The following is an 18981-nucleotide window of genomic DNA, read 5'->3' on the forward strand; positions in this document are numbered from 1 at the left end:
ATCTTTTATTGTGTGTGCTTGTTGAGTCTCTGTGTGCGTGTAGTGGGCTGGTGTAGGAGGTGTGTGTGGTGGAGCTGTGGTGGTGTGATGCTGCTGTGCTGCGATGTTGCTGCTGTTGCTGTGGTGCTGATTTAGTGTTCTGCTGTGGTGCTGATTTAGTGTTCATGGCCAAAATGAAGAAAATTCAAGTGTTCTCCACATTCAAGGTTAGAATATTGCCGACTAAACCACCGTTATGCTGATTCAAGTGTTTTCCACATTCAAGGTTATGTTGATTTGGTTTATTTTTTGCATATTTCTATGTTGGGCAAAGATAATTTTTCATCCCAGGTGGAAAATTGGTAGCATAAGATGGTCGCTAGGGTTCTAAAAGAAATATTGTTCTCCACATTCAAGGTTAGAATCATATTGGTTCTCCACATCCCTTCGTGCTTTCTCTTCTTATTAAATCCCACAATCAAGAGTAAAGGAAAACCGATATGTTTAGCTTGGATCGTGTATATCTTTTCCTTCATCTTCATTATGTTCAACTGTGTCTCATGTAGCATCCTAGAAATAAGGAAATCCAAATGTGAATAGACTAATTCACCCAATCAATACAAACACACATTTTAATCAAGTGAAGGTCTTATGAGGAATTTGTGGATCTTATGAGGAATCTGCTCCACTTCTTCAATACCAATGCATCCCAATTGCCACTTAAAGTTTTGCATCAACCAGGTCTCAGAGACGAGTTAAGAGGATTTGAGATTGACATCAAGATAACATCGAGGAAGACCATTGACTTGATAGGAAGAATTTGGTGGTACAACAAAACGGTGATAGAGATCTCCATTGGCAAATGGGGAGGAGACACTATTCCTTGTACGCAGGCTTGTACATTTAACTTGTTTATGTTGTTATTTTTCAGTTGTATGAAAGTGCTGTGGTTTGAGTTATGGTTTAAATAACAGATATGGTGATTATAATTGCGTGATAATATGAGACAATGGTAGGATTGTAGCACCTGTTTTTGTAACTAAAGTTTCTGGAAAGTATCCGTCTCTTTAACATTGCTTTATTTTCTATGTGAGCTTTGTGTAAGGCAAAACTTTGAATTGTTCAACTCAAAGAATGTTTTGTGTGCAGAGAAGAATTGTAATATATAAAAGAAAGAAAAACTGTATACATGTATTTGTGTAAGCTAACTAAATCTGATGATGTATGCACAATTTCAAGGGCTCTATTCAAGTGTCTTTAGTGCTTTTGGTTGGAGATGAGAGTACGAATTCCTTTTTATTATCATCGTTAGAAATCTTGATCAGCATCAATAATACCTCCTTCATATTTGGTCTAGCCTGTGGTGCCTCTGAAGTGCAACGCAGTCCAATCTGATGATGTATTTAATTTTATTTTTTGTTATACTTCATTGAAAAAAAAAAAAAAAAAAAAAAAAAAAAAAAAAAAACTATCTTCAAAAAGTTGAAATATCATTTGCCATTGGAGAAAAACCATGTAAACAAACACTGGCAAAACTGGCAAATCTTATATTTTCCCACTATAAATTTTTGCAAACAAACACTGGCAAACTAAAATTTTCCCACTAGAAGTTTGCCAGTTAACAAACACACCCTAAAGAAAAAATAGAAAAAAACAACGGACAAACTTCTTCTTCTCCAATTGTTTATTATTTCCGGCTGCAATTTTTTCCCCATTTGGTTAGTGTTAATTTGTTATCATGCCTCCTATTAAAAAATATTCTTCTAATGCTGCAAAAAGAAGGAAAGATTAGAAAAGGCTGCTCAATCTAAGAAAGGAGATATCTTGAAGTTTCTTGGTAAGAACCAGATAGAGAGTTCAAATGAAGATTATGTCATTGTGGAAAATGAGAACGACAAGGATACTGAAGATGTTGAAGTTTTCGTCAGTGACGATGAGGATGCTGAATTGTTGGTTAATGAGGAACATGTACCTATAAACTACTTCGATCCAGGTAATTGGTACAGGATTGGTCAAAATTATAGAGATTTACTTGTAGAGAAAGGTCCGATAAGAATTGATAATGTTGATTCTCCTATAAACCATGAAGGCAGACAGTTCTCTTCCAAACATTACACTAGAATAATGCCAAATGGAAATAAAAGAGATAGAAATTGGCTTGTATATTCAGTTGAATTGGATAGGGTTTATTGTTTTTGTTGCAAGTTGTTTAAGCAACATGGACATGCTACTCAATTGGACAGTGAAGGATTTAGTGATCGACTGGCATAACCTACGTAAAAGGCTTGCAGAGCATCAATCAAGTACTAAGCACCTTCGTCACATGAGTAGTTCGTATGAACTGAAGGAAAGATTTTATAAGAATGAAACCATTGATAAGGCAATGCAAGAAGAGATCTGCAAGGGGACACTGGAGACAAGTGTTATTGATTAAACTTGATTACGAAGAGTTAATTAGTAACTTTGCAGCTAAAAATGTTAGAAGACTAATCTTTCAGTAATATTTAGTTTTTGTAATTGTGTTTTGGGTTAAGTTGGTTCAATAAACTACATGTTTAGTTCTGTATTTGTGTGTGATTTTTTTTTGGTTAGGGTCTGTATGCATAGTAAGAGGCCTCCACCTTATGAGCTCGGCTGGGGCCTCGAGAAACTCAGGGCTGCCCCTAGATTTGTCTAAGGAAAGACAAAGAAACGACGGTCGAGATCTCACCACAGCATGCCAACCTTAATTTGCATTCAAACTCGCAATCTATTGCCAAGTTAGAAATTCAAATGGGTCAACTTGCAAATGCCTTGAGTGAGATAGAAGAGTAGATTTCTTAGTCAACCAGTTACTAATTGATAGAGATTTAACCAACCTAAATAAATAGGTTAATTAACTCCTATTATACTGAAAATACTTGCAAGCGCACAAGGTCTATTGTAATAGGTGTGCGAGAACAAGGTCGAATCCACAGGGATTGCTATCTAGGAATAATTGAAATCTAAAATCTATTTAACGTAATCCGAATATGATGGTTGTTGATTGGAAAGTTGTTTAACTACTATTAAAACTATTTGCCTTAACTATACTATGAAAACACTTAACTATAAAGACTTGGGTTTTATTACGTTGAGAGAATTCTAGGACCGTGAATCCACCTTAGACCATTGTTTGTATTCAGATTCAATTCCAAAGTTTCATAATTTATACAAGTAGCATGAGGGAAAGATAACCCTAGCTTTTTAGATGATGTGATCGTGATGAATCTTAGTTAACATGTATTTTCTAGAAATTCAACACTAATGATCAAACTCAAAAGATTACTTGTCTTTTTTGGGCACGAGTAATATCCAATGTAACTTTGACATTAACAATTAAAACAAGCTTTATCTAATATATGCTACAACTATCAAACTATAACGGATGCATAACATACAATATGAAAGATAAAGTTTTACTATTATACGTGAACTTAGAAGATTTGTTTGAATATAAGCGTATTAGAAATCCTTGAAACTAATCTAAGAACACGAAACAGTAGTCTAAGGCTTCATCTAGCCCTAGATAAGATTTAATTACACATAATAATAAAGGTAAAACAAAGTTTATACGAACTCATGTCGAGGACCGTGATCTGCAGCTTGACTTCTTCTTCTCCAAGTTTCCTCCTTCTGCTTCTTCTTCTCCAGCAAGCTCTCTAGCTAGTATTTTATGTAATGGGGGAGAGGGCAAACTCTCTCTCTACTTCCTTTCTTTATATTGGCTTTCTTTAGGGCGTGCAAGTCTTGGAATCCCTTTTGGAAACTTCCTTTCTGTCTTTGAATTATTTTTGGAACTATCTAAAAGTTCTGAGTAGTGGAAGCAAGCTGCAAAGGGTGCTGTGAAAACACTATAATTCTGCGAAATCTAGAAGAGGGCACGGGCGCGCTCTCAAACAGGCGTAGTAGGGCGCAATTGTTGTGGGGGCCGCATGGCTCCATACGGCGGCTACAAATGTTTCTCACAAGTTATGACATGACAGATCCAAAGTCTTATAAGATATGTATAGTTTAAAATATTAATTTGAAAAAGTATTGAATCATTGTTGATTTGGTCAATAATGGCTGTTTTGTGGACTGGGTTTTTATCATTTGGTTGGTTGGGATTCTTTTGGACCTAATTTGAAACAGGGCACGCGCTATATATAGCCAAAGAAACAAATACACAAACTTGTCGTTGATTATATATCCAATCTGATTTAGCAAAAAAAAAAACAAACGGCCCTAAATTGATTTAAATTTAAATTTTACAAAATCAGCGGTTTTGAAAGGAAGAGATCGATCAGTTGGTCACGATATTTGTCTTGCTTGCTCATCTTAGGAACAATGCTCAATGGGGCTAATGATGAAGCCATTCAACTATTTATTTCTCTCCAATGTCGTTGGTTACCAACTAAAGAAAATGTATATCTTTTGCCCCATCTCAATGTTTCCACATTTCTTTGCATTCCTCGACTCCATGTCGCACTCTCTTAGTTTTTCACTCTTCAATTTATTTAGTATCGGTCATTTCTAGATAAGATTGGAATATGCCATAATATATTAGTAACGTTATAATATTTGCATTGTGATTTATATATATCATATTTTATATTTTGACTAGCATTCTAGGCATACTCGGTAAGCGTATAGTAAATCCTATTTTGGCACGCGCGATGCGTATGTTGTTTTTTACACTTATTTTATGTTACCTATCAGAAACTGAAATCAATCGGGTTAATAAAAAAATTTGATTCCAAAATTCAAATTTGAATCAATCATTAAAAATTTAAATTTCCGACCCGATTTGTTGCTCTAGATGTAAAGAGGTCTCACTAACCATAGTTAGTAATTCGGCGAATTATTCGTTTAATTCGGAAAATGCTTAAAAATGTCGTATTTTTTAATGATACGGAATAATTCATTAATTCGGTAAGAAATCATTAATTCGCAAATTATTCGTGACTTATTCGTATTGTCACTATAAGTTTGCAGAGTATGTTGTCAAATTTTATCACATTTTTTTATTTTTAGCTTCATATTATATTCGAAGTACTTATGAACCTGAACTTTTGCTGTTTCCGTTTTTTTTAATCCGAATTGAAAAAATGAATTATTATCGAAGCTCGAATTTTATTCGAAAATTTTCCATATCGATTTTTTGCTGTATTCCGAATTACTAACTATGCCACTAACCCACTAATTATACTAAATATGTTAAATTTGTCGGGATAAAAGAAAATTAAAAAATAAAAAATAAAAAATAAAATAAAAAAAGAAGAAGAAGAAGAAGAAAAGAAGTATAGTAATACCCATCTTGAACCCAAAAAAAAATTATATATATATATATATATATGGACTTCCCGGATAAAAAAACTTCCGAACTAAACAAAGTCACGTGATTTTTTTTCTTTCTCCTTTCTCTCCACTTTTTTCTCCAACCCCACTTTTTCTCTCTCCTCTCTCACTCTTTTATTAATTTTCTTTGACCCCACACACTCTTTCTCTCTCCCCTCTCTCCTCTTTTTCAAACAATTTCACGTGATTTTTTTTCTCTCCTTTCTCTCTACTTTTTTCTCCAACCCCACCTTTTCTCTCTCCTCTCTCCTCTCTCTCCATTTTATCAAACAATTTCACGTGACTTTTTCATTCTCCTCAATTTTTTCTCTCACGCCTCTCTCCACTCTATCTTTAATTTCTTTTTTCACACTTCCCAACTTCCGACCCCACCTTCACACTCTCACATCAATATCACCACCACACTTTTTTATTTTTCACTTTTTAAGAGTGTTCCAACGTAGAACAAAATAGTCAACGCTATACTACTTTTGCTTTTCAGCATCAGTACACTAGTAAGCTCTATTTTTTCTCTATTTTTTTTTCTCAAATTTTTATTATTAAATGCTAACTAATTATATTCCGTTTTCAACATATTGGGGGTGGTATATTTAATTTATATACATTTAATTTCTCGAGAATTATTATTAAATGCCAACTAATTATAATTTTGCTCATATTTTGAAATTGTTATGTGTATCATCTATTGAATGGATATGGAGTTTGAACATTTTGACTCAAATGAGGAAGAACAGTCTGATATGGTTTATATGCCTGAAGTAAAAGAAGATTGCAAACCGAAAATAGGACAAGAATTTCACTCTTTGGATGAAGCTTATGAATTTTACAACACTTATGCAAAAGTGGCTAGATTTAGTATACGAAGTAATTCTACTAAGAAGGATAAAGAAGGCAATGAAATAACTAGGAAGGAGTACTGTTGTTTCAAAGAAGGAAAACCTAAACAGAAAAATAAGAGAGAAAAGAAAAGGCGACGGGGGATTGTTCGTGAGGGTTGCAAGGCAAAATTGTCAGTTTTGAAGAATAAATTGAAGTCGGGTTACAGCGTCATCCAATTTATTGAGGTCCACAACCATTCACTTTCTACCCCTCATAAAGTACATCTGTTGAGATCTCACCGTATGATCTCGATACAAAAAGTCATTGTCTAATCTTTTATCATCTGCTAATATACCTATAAACCAGCAAATTAGTATTCTTTCAATGGAAGCGGGTGGAATAGAAAATATTGGTTGTACAGAAAAAGACCTTGGGAATTTTGTTAGAGATTCAAAGAGCTTAGTAGATGGGCATGATGCAGAGATATTGATGGAATATTTTTTGTCAGAGCAAGAAAAAAATTCTTCATTTTCTTTCAAAACTGAGATTGGTGACAAAAATAGGTTAACTCATTGTTTTTGGGCTGATGCAAAGGCAATAAGGGCGTACAAGCTTTACGGTGATGTAGTAGTGTTTGATACAACCTACAAAACCAATAAATATGGTATGATATTTGCACCATTTGTAGGGGTGAATAAACATCGACAGACTGTAATATTTGGTTGTGCATTCCTGTGTGACGAGACGACAGAATCATTCATTTGGCTACTCCAAAAATGGATGGAAGTAATGTCAGTTGGCCCTCCCAAAATGATTATCACCGATCAAGACCCCGCTATGTCAAAAGCTATTGCTCAAGCTCTTCGAAATACATATCACCGATACTGCATTTGGCATATTCTGAACAAGTTTTCTAAAAAATTGGATGCAGTCCTCTGTAGAGATCACTATACTGCATTTCAAAATTGCATTTGGAATACAGAGTCTGGGAAGAGTTTGAGGCAATGTGGCAAGAAACAATAAGGAAAAGCGAACTAAAAGATAACACTTGGTTAGCTGCATTGTATGGTATGCGGTATGGGTTCCGTCATTTGTGAAACACATTTTTGTTGCCGGCATGTCAAGTAGTCAAAGGGCGGAAGGTTCACATGCATTTTTCAAGAGGTATGTCTCTAAAGAAAATTCTTTAAATGAATTTGTTACGCGATTTAATAGGGCACTTGAATACCAGAGTCATAAAAAATTGCAAGCTGATCATGTTGATAGCAATGAGCGTCCCGTGATGAAAACCCCAATTTCTATGGAGAAGCAGATGGCAGATATTTATACATTGTCTATTTTTCATAGATTTCAGAATGAGTTGTGGGAGAGTTTGGAGTACTTTATTGAAATTTCAGTAGAAGATGAAAATCAGGTTGTCTACATGGTGAAAAGGCCAAGTGTAAGAGATTCTAGACCGCGAAATATTGTATATGATATGGTTCTAAATTTTGCTACATGTAGTTGCAAGAAATTTGAATTTGAAGGAATTCCTTGTAGACACATTTTGACTTACTTGAAAGTTAGTCAAATTGTTTACTTGTCGGATGCTTATATACTGAGTAGATGGAGGAAAGACACAAAATTGGAAGAAATAATATCAGATGGTGGGAAAGAGGTGAAAGAAAATAGTAGCAACTTTATGTTGTTGAGGCACACAAAATTATCTCATCTTACTTCAAGGGTACTTAATGACGCTGTAGCTTGTGAAGAGGCAAGTGAAGTATATGAAGAACATTTGAAAGTTGTACATGAAAAGATTAAGGAAGTGCTGGCTATTAAAGGAGTTGGAATTTCTCCAATAGAAAAAACGCATCGACATGTGACTTTGAATGAGCCTAATCCTGTTAAAGCAAAAGGCAGTGGAAAACATAGATTACAAGGAGGAAAAGAGAAGGCACATGTTCAAGCAAGTCAACTAAGGCGTTGTAATGGATGTGGACTTACTGGGCAATCACATGTCAAAAGAATTTGTCCGAAATTGATTGGTAATTTTCGATTGCTTACTATTTTTATTTAATATGTACTCTTTTATTTTTATTTGTACTGAGCTTAATATTGGATTTTATAGGTTCAACTGGCACTCAAAGTTCGGCTGATGGTGGTGGTAACTCGTCAGCCTCTACAGAAGTTGAACACTTGCCTTGAGTGGACCATATAGTGAACTGGTGGCGCTATCCATTTGTGAAATGGAGTTAGTAGTTTTTTTTCTTCAATAAATTAAATGGGGTCGTAGCTAGAATTAGCATTGTTCTTTAGTATATGAATTGAGGTGTTTCTATTTTATTGTTTTAAGCTAATGAATTCTTAAACTTATAACTTATAATAACTTTCAGCTAGTTCTCGGTACAAGTTTGCTAAAGAATTTGATTCTAAGTTTCTAACCAAGTGAAGTTTACTGTTTCTCTGGTTCCACTGTTTCTGACATAAGTTTCTGACACCACAAATTGGTGTCACAAAAAGTTCCACACCACGTGTAAAGCTAAAATCAGAGTTCTTGGCACAAATACGTTTGGTCGGTACTTGAAACTCGGCACCACATGGTATCTAAGTCACTCTAAACAGTTGCTTTTTAGCATTCTAGCTTGATCCTACTCACCCAGCTAGCAAACATTTACTTGAAAGTTAGAAAATCCTTTCTCACCCACTTCTCACTATGTTGTTGCAGCTGCCTGCCTCAACTTTGCCTGCAAGAAGGCTCCTGCTTCATCAGCTATGTTCTTTTTCTTGGATGCAACCTCAATAAGTTGGTCATAATTAGACTTCATTAAGTTCATTTTGCGTTCACAATATTCTTTGCCTTCAGCCATGGTTTTCTCGACGAAGTAACCAGTGCCGATATCAACGACAACTTTATCAGCACTATCAAGAGTTCCAGGTACATAAAGAGATGCTGTGAGTGGAACTAACATTTGCTTTCCTTTCCTTGAGGACGAAGAGAGAGATCGTGAAGAGCATTAGATGCGATTTTGAGATGAGTACTAGCAGACCATACGTTGTTTAAGCTGTCTTGAAGAAAAACAACTTCTTGATCTATTTGTTCTTTCACAGCTTTCAATTGCTCCACACTCATTTTCTCCATTCTGCTCTCTCTCTCTCTCTCTCTTGGAAATGAGGTGATCACTACCATTTTTCTTGGAAAAAAAAATCAAAAGATGCACTTGTACAGAACAAAACAGAGTAGAATAGTCAAATTGGGACCAGTATGATTTTACCTTTCTAGGAGGATTTCCATTGTTGGTGACAGAGTCTGATGACTGGCCTTCCTAAAAAACCACAATCTCCGAGTGATCAGTCAGGTTTTATTCCATGTGATTAGTATTATTCCATGTGGCTATATTGATCAGTCAGGTTTTTTCCTTTAATTGAACTAAATGGTGTTTACCATCTCTCCGAGTACTTGTCTGAGCGACAACAATCATCCAACCACATTATAAAACTTATTATACTTATGAGCCGAATCGGGGAGAAACACCACGAAAAGTGTGGGAAGTGTTACAAAGAAAACCGTTTAGTGCTTGTTGAGCCAATTTATAGACTTTAAAGCAAAGATAAAAATTGATGAATGCTCAACCGGACTCATCACAATGTTCTAATAGCGGGGACTATAGGTAAATGAGGAATGCAAAACCAATAGTGTACGATTTACTTACACATTAGTTGGTCTAGAAAAAATATTGGACTTTCTCAAATGAAATCACCGGTAGAACTGTATAAGTTAATTGTAAATCTTTTAAGTTTCGCTCCTGCAAAGACATTATGGTATCAAGATGGTCTTCAAAGTCAACAATGCTGAGTGTAAGAATCGTCAAGTGCTCCAAGCATCTCATTTCCTTGAGACAGTCGGCAACCACCAAGTGAATGTCCGGGATTATGAATGCCCGAGAAAGGTGTTTAAGCTTTAACAGAAATCTAGGAATTAATCCAGGAGCTTAAATATCATTGTCTAGAGGATCCTAAAGATGTAATTCTACTGAAAACATTTGATGGAGTGGGAGAAGATGTAAAAAAAGTTAAAGAAATTTGCTTTCACGTTGAAATTGTTTTGCAAAAAACAGAAGTTTGATAAAGTGGAAGTTGACAGCCAGAAGTCTAAACATGATTTTGTGTTAAGAATGTTTCTGATCAATTTCTGAATCAGACAAGAATTTTGATAGCATGTGGTGAGAGACTGTGTGTGCACTCGGAAGTGGCAGCAAAAAGTTAAAAGTGAAGAGAGAGATTAGAGAGAGGGCATGGATTAAGTATTCATTAATAGTAAAAATCAAATAAAGGAGAGAGAGATAAAGTGAGAACTAAATATGGAGAGAGAGTGTGTGGGGTCGGTGGGGAGAATAAAATCAGTAATGTGGAGAGAGAGTGAGAGGAGAGAAGACGTAAAGTAAAAATGGAGAGAGAGAGTGTGGAGTCCAAGTGAGAAAATAAATTGAGAAAGAGATGAGAGAGAATAAAGAAAGGATTGGTCATTAGTCACGTGAATATTATTAGTCCGGATTTTGTTCAATACGGGAAGTCCTGACTAGAGCATTTCTGTATATATATATATATATATATATATATATATATATATATATATATAAAACAAGAACAAATTATTTGGAGGCCCCATAAATCATTTTTTTTTTTGTTGAGAGTTAGATAACATTGTTATTATTATGATTATTTGAGAGAAGTGGATAACATTATTTGAGAGAAGTAAGATTATTTGGACAAGTGGATAACATTTATTTTTGGACAAGTGGATAACATTATTTGAGAGAAGTAAGATATCAATACATCATCAATGTATCTATCTAACTACTTTAAAGAGTGCGCCTCCACGTACGGTTTTTTTTCAATTTTTGTTCATACGTAGTTTTTTCGTTTTTCTGATTTTACTCTCGCCAAACACTATTATTACAACCCATGCCATCTGAAATTTCGACAATTTTATTGGAAATTCCGGACAAATTTTCACACTATTATTACAACAATACAACTCATACCACAACCTATATCATCCGAAATTTTGACAATTTCATCAGAAATTTCGGATTTATTTTCAGAAATATATTGGGTTGTAATAATAGTGTTTGGGGAGAATAAAATCGGAAAAACGAAAAACATACCTATGACAAAAAAACTGAAAAAAAAAAAAAAAAAAACAAGAAGTGGGGCTTTTAAGACAGGTGTTTTACAAAGAAAAAGAACACACCTTTGAACCTAAATTTTGTGAACACAACGACGGCAAAAGCAAGAGAGACCTTGATTTGCAGTACTTCTTTGAGAAATACACACGCACCCCCTGCCTGATGAGTGCCACGTCATTGTGTTTACAAGTTTCGGTTCATTTTGTGTGTTGGTAAAGAATTTTTGTTAAAGTAGTTAGATAGATATTGATGATGTATTGAGATCTTACTTCTCTCCAATAATGTTACATACGTATGACAAAAAAACTGAAAAAAACAAACAGTAAGTGGGGCGCTTTAAAATAGTTAGATAGATATTGATAATGTATTGATATCTTACTTCTCTCCAATAATGTTATCCACTTGTCCAATAATAAATGTATAATAATCATAATAATAACAATGTTTGGGGCATCCAAAAAATTTGTTCTTGTTTTATTCAGAGACAGAGAGATTACACTTGAATCTTGACAGTAGAGTACAGTTGCGCCATGAGCTCTATATATAGTAGGCATGAACTTCAATTAAAAGTATACGCAAACCACCACGAAGAGATTATTATTGCAGGTTTAGTTGTTCTGATCATATATAAAGTTTACTCTCTTTAGAGAAATGGCTACTGAAACCAGTAAGCTTGAGATCGTAAAGGAAGTCAGGTGCAGTCCACATAAGTTCTACGAAATGATTAAGTACACATTTCATCACCTTCCCACTGTCTGCCCTGAGTTAGTCCCGGGTGCTGATATTGTTGAAGGAGATGGTGAGAGTGTAGGTACTGTTAGGCTATGGAAGTATGTTATCCCAGGTAAATATAAGTCCAATTAATGTTATTAACTAAATAGAAATGTTAGTTTTACTTGATTTAATTCGATGATCAAGACCATGTATCTAGACCCGCGAGGTCAGGTTACTTTATTAGCCCACCTTCCACGAATTTTCGACGTGAACAGTGCATGGTTAGCTTCAAGTTGCTACACATAAATTAGCCTCACTAGTCACTAACGTCAGATGTCACGCGTTCTTATTGGCCAGAACATCTCGGGTCGGTTTTTTGGAGAACTCATAAATCTGAGGTGATGGATCAATGTCGCAACCAATTAGTTCGGGACTTCATGCACCCCGAACATGCAGTAATTTGGTTGAGTGTGAGTCTTTGAGAGTATCCTTCCTGAATAAGGACATTGCTATTTTGTATTGACAAAAATACAAAATGGAAAACTTCACTGCCCTCAAGTTGGACATTGTCTACTCGTACTGAAAAATTTCAGCCCAATCATATATAATATATATTATAAAATAGGCCTGTGCATATGTACCACTCTTTTAAAAACTTGTTTAATAATCATAATATATATATATATATATAAATTTTCTAACAAATTGTGATTTCTGTTTTCGTCACTAACCTGTTGTAATTTCTTAATAAATTGTTTTAATTAAGTCTTAAAAACTCATTTTCATTTCTTAACAAATTGTTTTAATTAAATAATTGGTGGAGGGATCCCGTTTTAATTTAGAAGTATGATTATCTCTTTTAATAAGAAAGGAATTCCCGTTTTAATTAGAAGTGCTAGATATTTTTTTTTTTCAATAGGGGAGGAATTCCCATTATAATAAGAGAAGAATTCACGTTTTAATTAAAAGTGTTAGAATTTATCTTTTCAATAGGAGAAAAATTCCCGTTTTAATAAGAATTGATGACGTAAAATTTTAAGAGATCTCGAAAAATACCCATTGTGAGAGTTTTAATATTAAAATATAAACAAATATGCAAATCATGCTATGCATCGGTTTTTTGAAGTCTTGAAACATGTCCCTCGAGATCGATAGTTAGCATGGTTTCTTTGGATTCTAATTGTAAATGGTAATTGTAATTATATAGGAGAGACTCATCTATTTATTTTTTTAAAACAAAATGGGAGATAATTATGTTATTTAAGTGATATTAGGGAAGTTCTTTTAAATTATCAATAATAAAATAGGACTTGTTTTTATTTCAATGTGGGAAATGGGGGTATTTATTTAATTTAAGTGACATTAGAGAGGTGTTTCTAAATTATTAATAAAAAAAAGGACCTTGTTTAAATTATATTAATAAAAGTGAGGCTTATAAGCTTATTCTAAATTTAGTGAGAGAGGTATTTCTAAATTAAGTAAATAAAGATATCTTAAATTGTCTACTGAGAAGGGTATTCCAAAGACCTGACTATCATATAATGTAGATATTGATAGATGATAGATAGATATCATGGTTCATGACCAGGATTTACTAAAAAATGTAGTGACCATAATACTCCTTTTTCCTAACTAAATTTCTTATGATCGGTTTACTATCGATGTTGCTACAGGGACTACTGAGATTTTGGAAGCCAAGGAAAAAACTGAAGTAATCGATGATGAAAAGATGTTGATAGTTCTTGACATTTTTGAAGGGGATCACACAGATCATTATGCACGGTTTGTGGAAAAGATACAAGTTATTCCAAAGGGTGAAGGGAGCTTAGTGAAATGGACTATTGAATATGAAAAGGGTAAAGAGGGAGTTTCCGATCCACATCATTATATGGACCTGTTTTCTAAAATTATTGACAAGTTGGAGGCTCATCTTATTGCCAAGGCTTAAATGAAGTCAAAGATGATGAAGTCTGATGAAAAAATTATGTATGCAATAGTAAAAAATTATGTATGCAATAGTAATATATCACATGATGTATTCACTACATTTCTTATGTGATTGTACTATTTTGTTTGTTTTGACTTATGAGTCATTATGGTCTGTAACTTTGTGACTTTGGGAAAATTAAATAATGCTTCCTCTGATGTTGTTGCTCCCGACAGTCAGTAATATAAGTATTTAGTGCTTTAGTTTTTTGAATTAATGTTTCAATTCATAATTCATAATTCATATATATATATATATATATATATAGTGTTTTTAAGTAATCGTTCAAATTTAGATATGTTCTAATTGGTCGGTTTAATGATTAGAAATCCTTGTTTTCAGTTTTGTTTTTTAAGTTGGACATCTTAGCCATGTTCAATGCGAGCATAATATTTCATTTAGTTGAGGAAAAATAATCTAAATAATAATATAGGCTGTGTTTGTTTATTGGCAAATCTGTAGTGGGAAAATATTAGATTTGCCAGTGTTTTCCTACTAGAGTTTTGTCAGGCTAATTTGTAGTAGAAATTTTTTAATTTGCCCGTGTTTGTTTGCAAAAATTTATAGTAGGAAAATATTAGATTTACCAATTTTACCAGTGTTTGTTTACATAGGTTTTTTCCCATGGCAAATAATATTTCAACTTTTAGGAAATATATATTTTTTTGTTTTCAAACTGAATAAAATATAAAAAAAGCAAAAAATAAAATACAAAATACAAAATAAATAAAATTAAAGACAATTCAACTCAACATTAATAGTACTCATAGTATTTATTCTCAAACTTGGTCCAAATGTCGTTACAAATACTACTAAGAACATAGAAAAGTTAACGTGATTAAAAAATTACAAATCAAAAATAAAAAATAAAAAATGCAGCATGCAAGTCAACAAATATTACAAGTGTTAAGTAGGTACAAACAATCACAATCACAATCACAGTCACACTATCACACACATATCAAGCAACACAGCAGGCAGCATCAGCACAACAGCAACATCAACACAGCAGCATCAACATCACCCAACAACACCGAGCAGCAACAATAGGCCCACTCAATACACACACCACCAGTCCAACACACACACACACACGCAGCAGCAGCAGCAGCACCACAAATTCTACAGTTTAATTTGAGATATTAGCATAATATAAACAAAAAAGGATGCATTGGTGCTAGCAAGAATTCTAGCAAGGATAGTTTTCAGCATGTCTTATAAGAAGTGTTTAGGTGCGGAACAGACTCGAAGCTACTAGAAAAAGTAGTGCAATAAAAATTGGTGTTTAATCCAAAAGAAAATGGTAAGTTGGAAACATCTAACGTGCGTAAACAATTTTCTTTTTCAACGAGTCTGCCACAAATCCAAGGTGCAAACCTGATGTATTTAGGCGAAGTTAATAAACTCTTAGAAACTGCAGTCAGCTTCTACAACTTGATGTGTCCATATTATGGTTCTTGATATTCAGATTGCTTTTTCTCCAACATTAGATCCAGCTTTTGGTATTCGTACTTAAATAATTGTGTGTGCTCCTCATCCAGTTGCAATATTCATCTAGAGTTCCAGGGATGGGCAAGTTTCCATCTTAGCAATCTCTGTTGTTTCCATTCCTTTACTTGCTTCCCAACCCTGCTTAAGCTGCAAAATGCCAATGACTACAGTTTTTCATTAAAGATACAAAATGTTGGACTGTCAGCATCATCCATAGTTCAAGCGTTTAATGTTGGGTGATTATAATGAATTCACAACGCTTATAGTTGCACTGTTCATATAGTGCACACATAGATGGCTTCATTGGTGAGCCTAAAGTTGCTAAGCCTGATTCCAAATGCATAATTATTGCAGGGTTGCATACTAAGAGATGACACTAGCATTGCACTTTTACTAATATTGCAGGTCATAATACTGTAGAATTCAAATATTTGAAATGGTTTTCAGCTCTTAAAGGGGATTTGGAGTGAATATATATAGGCCAAGTGCTTACAACTCTAAAGAACAATCTGAAGGCAAAGAATGAAGCAGGACCGTGAATATGTAATGATGCATACAACTTACTTACCATTGGTGATGCATTGTTATTATTGTCACCATACAATATCCATCAACGAAATAGTTCAACAAAATCTACAAGCCTTGTTCAACATACACTATTTTCAGTAAAATCAAAAACAAAATCAAAACCAAACCAAACCAAATAATACCAATTACAGTGAGAACGAAATCAAAACCAAAAACGAAATCAAACACCCAAAAAAGAAATCAAACCCAAAATCATACCTGATGGCAATGAGCTGGCGAGAGCTAGAGAGACATTACAGTGAGAACGAATCCAAATTTGAGAAAGAGAGAAAAAAAAACAGTGAGAAAATGAGAGAGCGATGCGAGTATGTTAAATTTACAACAAAACATGTAAAATTTTAAATTGTTGGTCGATTCAAAACGAATTGAATTGATTAAAGAGATTGTTATTTGAGTTATTTGAGTGAGAAATTGAGCGAAGTGAGAGATTACTAGTCGAGACACAGAGATGCGAGTGAGAGAAGGAGACGAGTGTGATAGATTGATGGTGGCAAATGTTTTGGTCTGGGAAAAAGATTTGGGGTTTAAGTGGGAAAATATAATTTACCAGCTATATAATTTGCCAGCTTGGTTTGTCAGTAAACAAACACAGCCAATAGTGCCACATTGGACAATGTATAGACTGTGATTACTACTTCTAATCTTACTCGTCTCTCGTTCTTTTTTTTCTCCTCTCTTCTTTTTCTCTCTCTCTCTCTTATATATCCCCTCTCCTTCCACGTACCGCAGCGGTTATCTTACGGTTCTGGTTCCGCTCTCCCACTCTCCACGTTTCGCAGCAGTTCTAGAGCGGTTGGGATACCGCGGATCTGATCCTGTGCAACCTGTCTTCCCACGCTATACCGCATCCGGTCCCTTTGTCACCACTAACCTCCTAGGTCATGTGTTCGTCCTATACAGATGCCCCCTCTCGCCCTATTGTTGGTCCGCTGATCGGGCAATGGTGCGAGAACTACTCTTTCTCTTTCCGTACACCCTCTGGCTGAATACTTTTGTCCGACCCTCCCCTCTGTCCCTTTATCTCTTTCTCCCAAAGACGTGTTCCACGTGCTTCCCTCAGATCTTGCCACCGGAAATACGGCGAAATACGGCGACGGCGCCTGATATCTTTGCCCTTCAAAAATCGAGATTACACGGCGTCCCCTATTCCTTTGGTTCTCTCACCGATTCGGTTACCCTTTTGTCCCTGCCCCCTCAAATCCCGCTTAAATCTCTCTCCTCTCTCACAACCCTCAAAACAGTAAACCCTCACCATTTTTCTTTTCAACTTCACCTTCTTCAACCTCTTCCCCTTTTCCTGTCGTCACTTTCTTCGCGCAACCTCCGGCACGTTTTGGTTACGCCCTCCATTGCTTTGGCCCTCTTGCTACAGGTTTGTCTTAAATTGTTTTCCTTTCCTTTCCTCTCGTTATTTGTGCATTTATTGTTTATTTTGGGGGTTGCTTCCTCATTATCTTCCTCTCCTAGATTGCGCATCTATCTTTTTCTGAATTTCCCTCCTTGCACTGTTTCCATTATGACTTCATCGAAATGTGAGGTCATCTCCTCCACCCAATCCTCCGCCACCACATCAGGTAAATCTGGATCCTCTACCCCTAGATCTAGCCATCAATCCGCGGACAGATCTGAATCCCCGGCTTCAAACTCTACCGATCCCACCGCTGTTCCATCTACTTCGGGTAGGACACCTTCTCTGCCATCACAGCCGTCCTATTACCGCAGACCCAATCTAGATGCCGTTAAGGCCGCTTACGGCATTCCTGGTGACATTATTCTCGAACATGTGTCTGGCGTCACCCACTTTCCTCACTTAGTATCGCCGCGCCCTGGTTATCTAATAGCTACTGTAGGACAGATAGCAGCCGGCTTACGTTTCCCTTTAACTCCCCTTGACGTCGAGGTCTGTAACCATTTCAACATTCCTCCGTGTCAGGGCATAGGTAACTTCTGGCGTGTTATGTATGCCGCCAACCACTACAATGAGACTCACTCCCCCAAAATACAACTCCGTGATATCCTTGCCCACTTCTATATAAAGAAAAGCACTAAACTGGGGGGTGTGGGATATCAATCATACGCACTCGTCCTCAAAAAGTCTTTCCTTCTTCATATTACCACCCGACAAGGTGTGGCATCGATTACCGTTGTATGTGTCCGATAATTTTTTATCCGGACCCCCTCCGGAAGTTTCTCCGAGGCATCTCCATTTCCTAACAAGTGGTAAGTAAGCCGTTAGAGTCGCGGTATTTATCTCTCACTGTCATTAATTTGTCTTTGTTTTGGTGATGTAGGTTGGAGACCAGATTAGCGATCCCAAATATACAACGGTGTTTACTCGAAATTTTCCAATCCCTCCGCGAACTTCGGGGAGTTCACGATTGTGAAGTCCTTGGCATTGATCAGGAAAAAGCCACTCCTTTGTTACTTGACCCTTCTCTAAAAACATTGGCAAATACCAAGGCCCCCTATCGTCCGCCCCAAAGAAAAGAAAGCCCAAACCATCCCCACCTCAAAAAGAAAACGCTCGTCTTACAAGTCTTTCAACTATACCAAAAAATCTCCCATTCACGCGGCTGTTGCTCAACGCGTGCGCTGCTACTAAAAACAAGACTACTACCGCGGAAACCCTTCCCCCTTCCTACTCTCGGGTGGCTGAGTGGGAGGACGATTTTGCTGCTAATACCGCTCCCCCTTCTGCCACCGCCATGGATGTGAACAAGTACAAGCTTTGGGACAGCGACTCTGATGAGGATGCTCCTGTTGACGTGTCAAATAAGAGCCCTCCCACCAAAAGGGCCAAAACTTCTGCCGCTGTTCCTTCCCCAACTACTGGCCGCAATAAACCTCCGCGGTCCGTGATATCTTCACGCCGCCCTA

The 18981-nt window shown here is 35.8% G+C and overlaps 3 protein-coding genes, 1 long non-coding RNA gene and 1 pseudogene across 4 annotated transcripts; 4 read left to right on the forward strand and 1 right to left on the reverse strand.

The window, feature by feature from the left end:
- Positions 1-104: 104 nt before the first annotated feature.
- Positions 105-798, forward strand: LOC147486200 (uncharacterized). The gene is made up of 3 exons (XR_015200793.1): positions 105-206; positions 314-396; positions 626-798. It is a non-coding gene; the product is annotated as an uncharacterized LOC147486200 (long non-coding RNA).
- Positions 799-6032: 5234 nt separating this feature from the next.
- LOC147486201 (protein FAR1-RELATED SEQUENCE 5-like) lies at positions 6033-7179 on the forward strand. Its single transcript, XM_086573676.1, has 2 exons — positions 6033-6434; positions 6523-7179. The coding sequence occupies exons 1-2, from the start codon at positions 6033-6035 to the stop codon at positions 7177-7179; spliced, it is 1059 nt and encodes a 352-aa protein (XP_086429802.1).
- Positions 7180-7273: 94 nt separating this feature from the next.
- On the forward strand, positions 7274-8343 carry LOC147486202 (protein FAR1-RELATED SEQUENCE 5-like). Its single transcript, XM_086573677.1, has 2 exons — positions 7274-8183; positions 8267-8343. The coding sequence occupies exons 1-2, from the start codon at positions 7274-7276 to the stop codon at positions 8341-8343; spliced, it is 987 nt and encodes a 328-aa protein (XP_086429803.1).
- Positions 8344-8838: 495 nt separating this feature from the next.
- Positions 8839-9277, reverse strand: LOC147486203 (prefoldin subunit 5 pseudogene; annotated as a pseudogene).
- Positions 9278-11769: 2492 nt separating this feature from the next.
- On the forward strand, positions 11770-14183 carry LOC147486204 (MLP-like protein 31). The gene is made up of 2 exons (XM_086570076.1): positions 11770-12168; positions 13712-14183. Exons 1-2 carry the CDS (start codon positions 11976-11978, stop codon positions 13984-13986), a joined length of 468 nt encoding a protein of 155 aa, XP_086426202.1. The 5' UTR covers positions 11770-11975; the 3' UTR covers positions 13987-14183.
- The last annotated feature ends 4798 nt before the right edge of the window (positions 14184-18981 follow it).

The sequence above is a fragment of the Coptis chinensis genome, chromosome 7 (assembly GCF_015680905.1).
Source record: "Coptis chinensis isolate HL-2020 chromosome 7, ASM1568090v1, whole genome shotgun sequence".
NCBI classification, from domain to species: Eukaryota; Viridiplantae; Streptophyta; class Magnoliopsida; order Ranunculales; family Ranunculaceae; genus Coptis; species Coptis chinensis.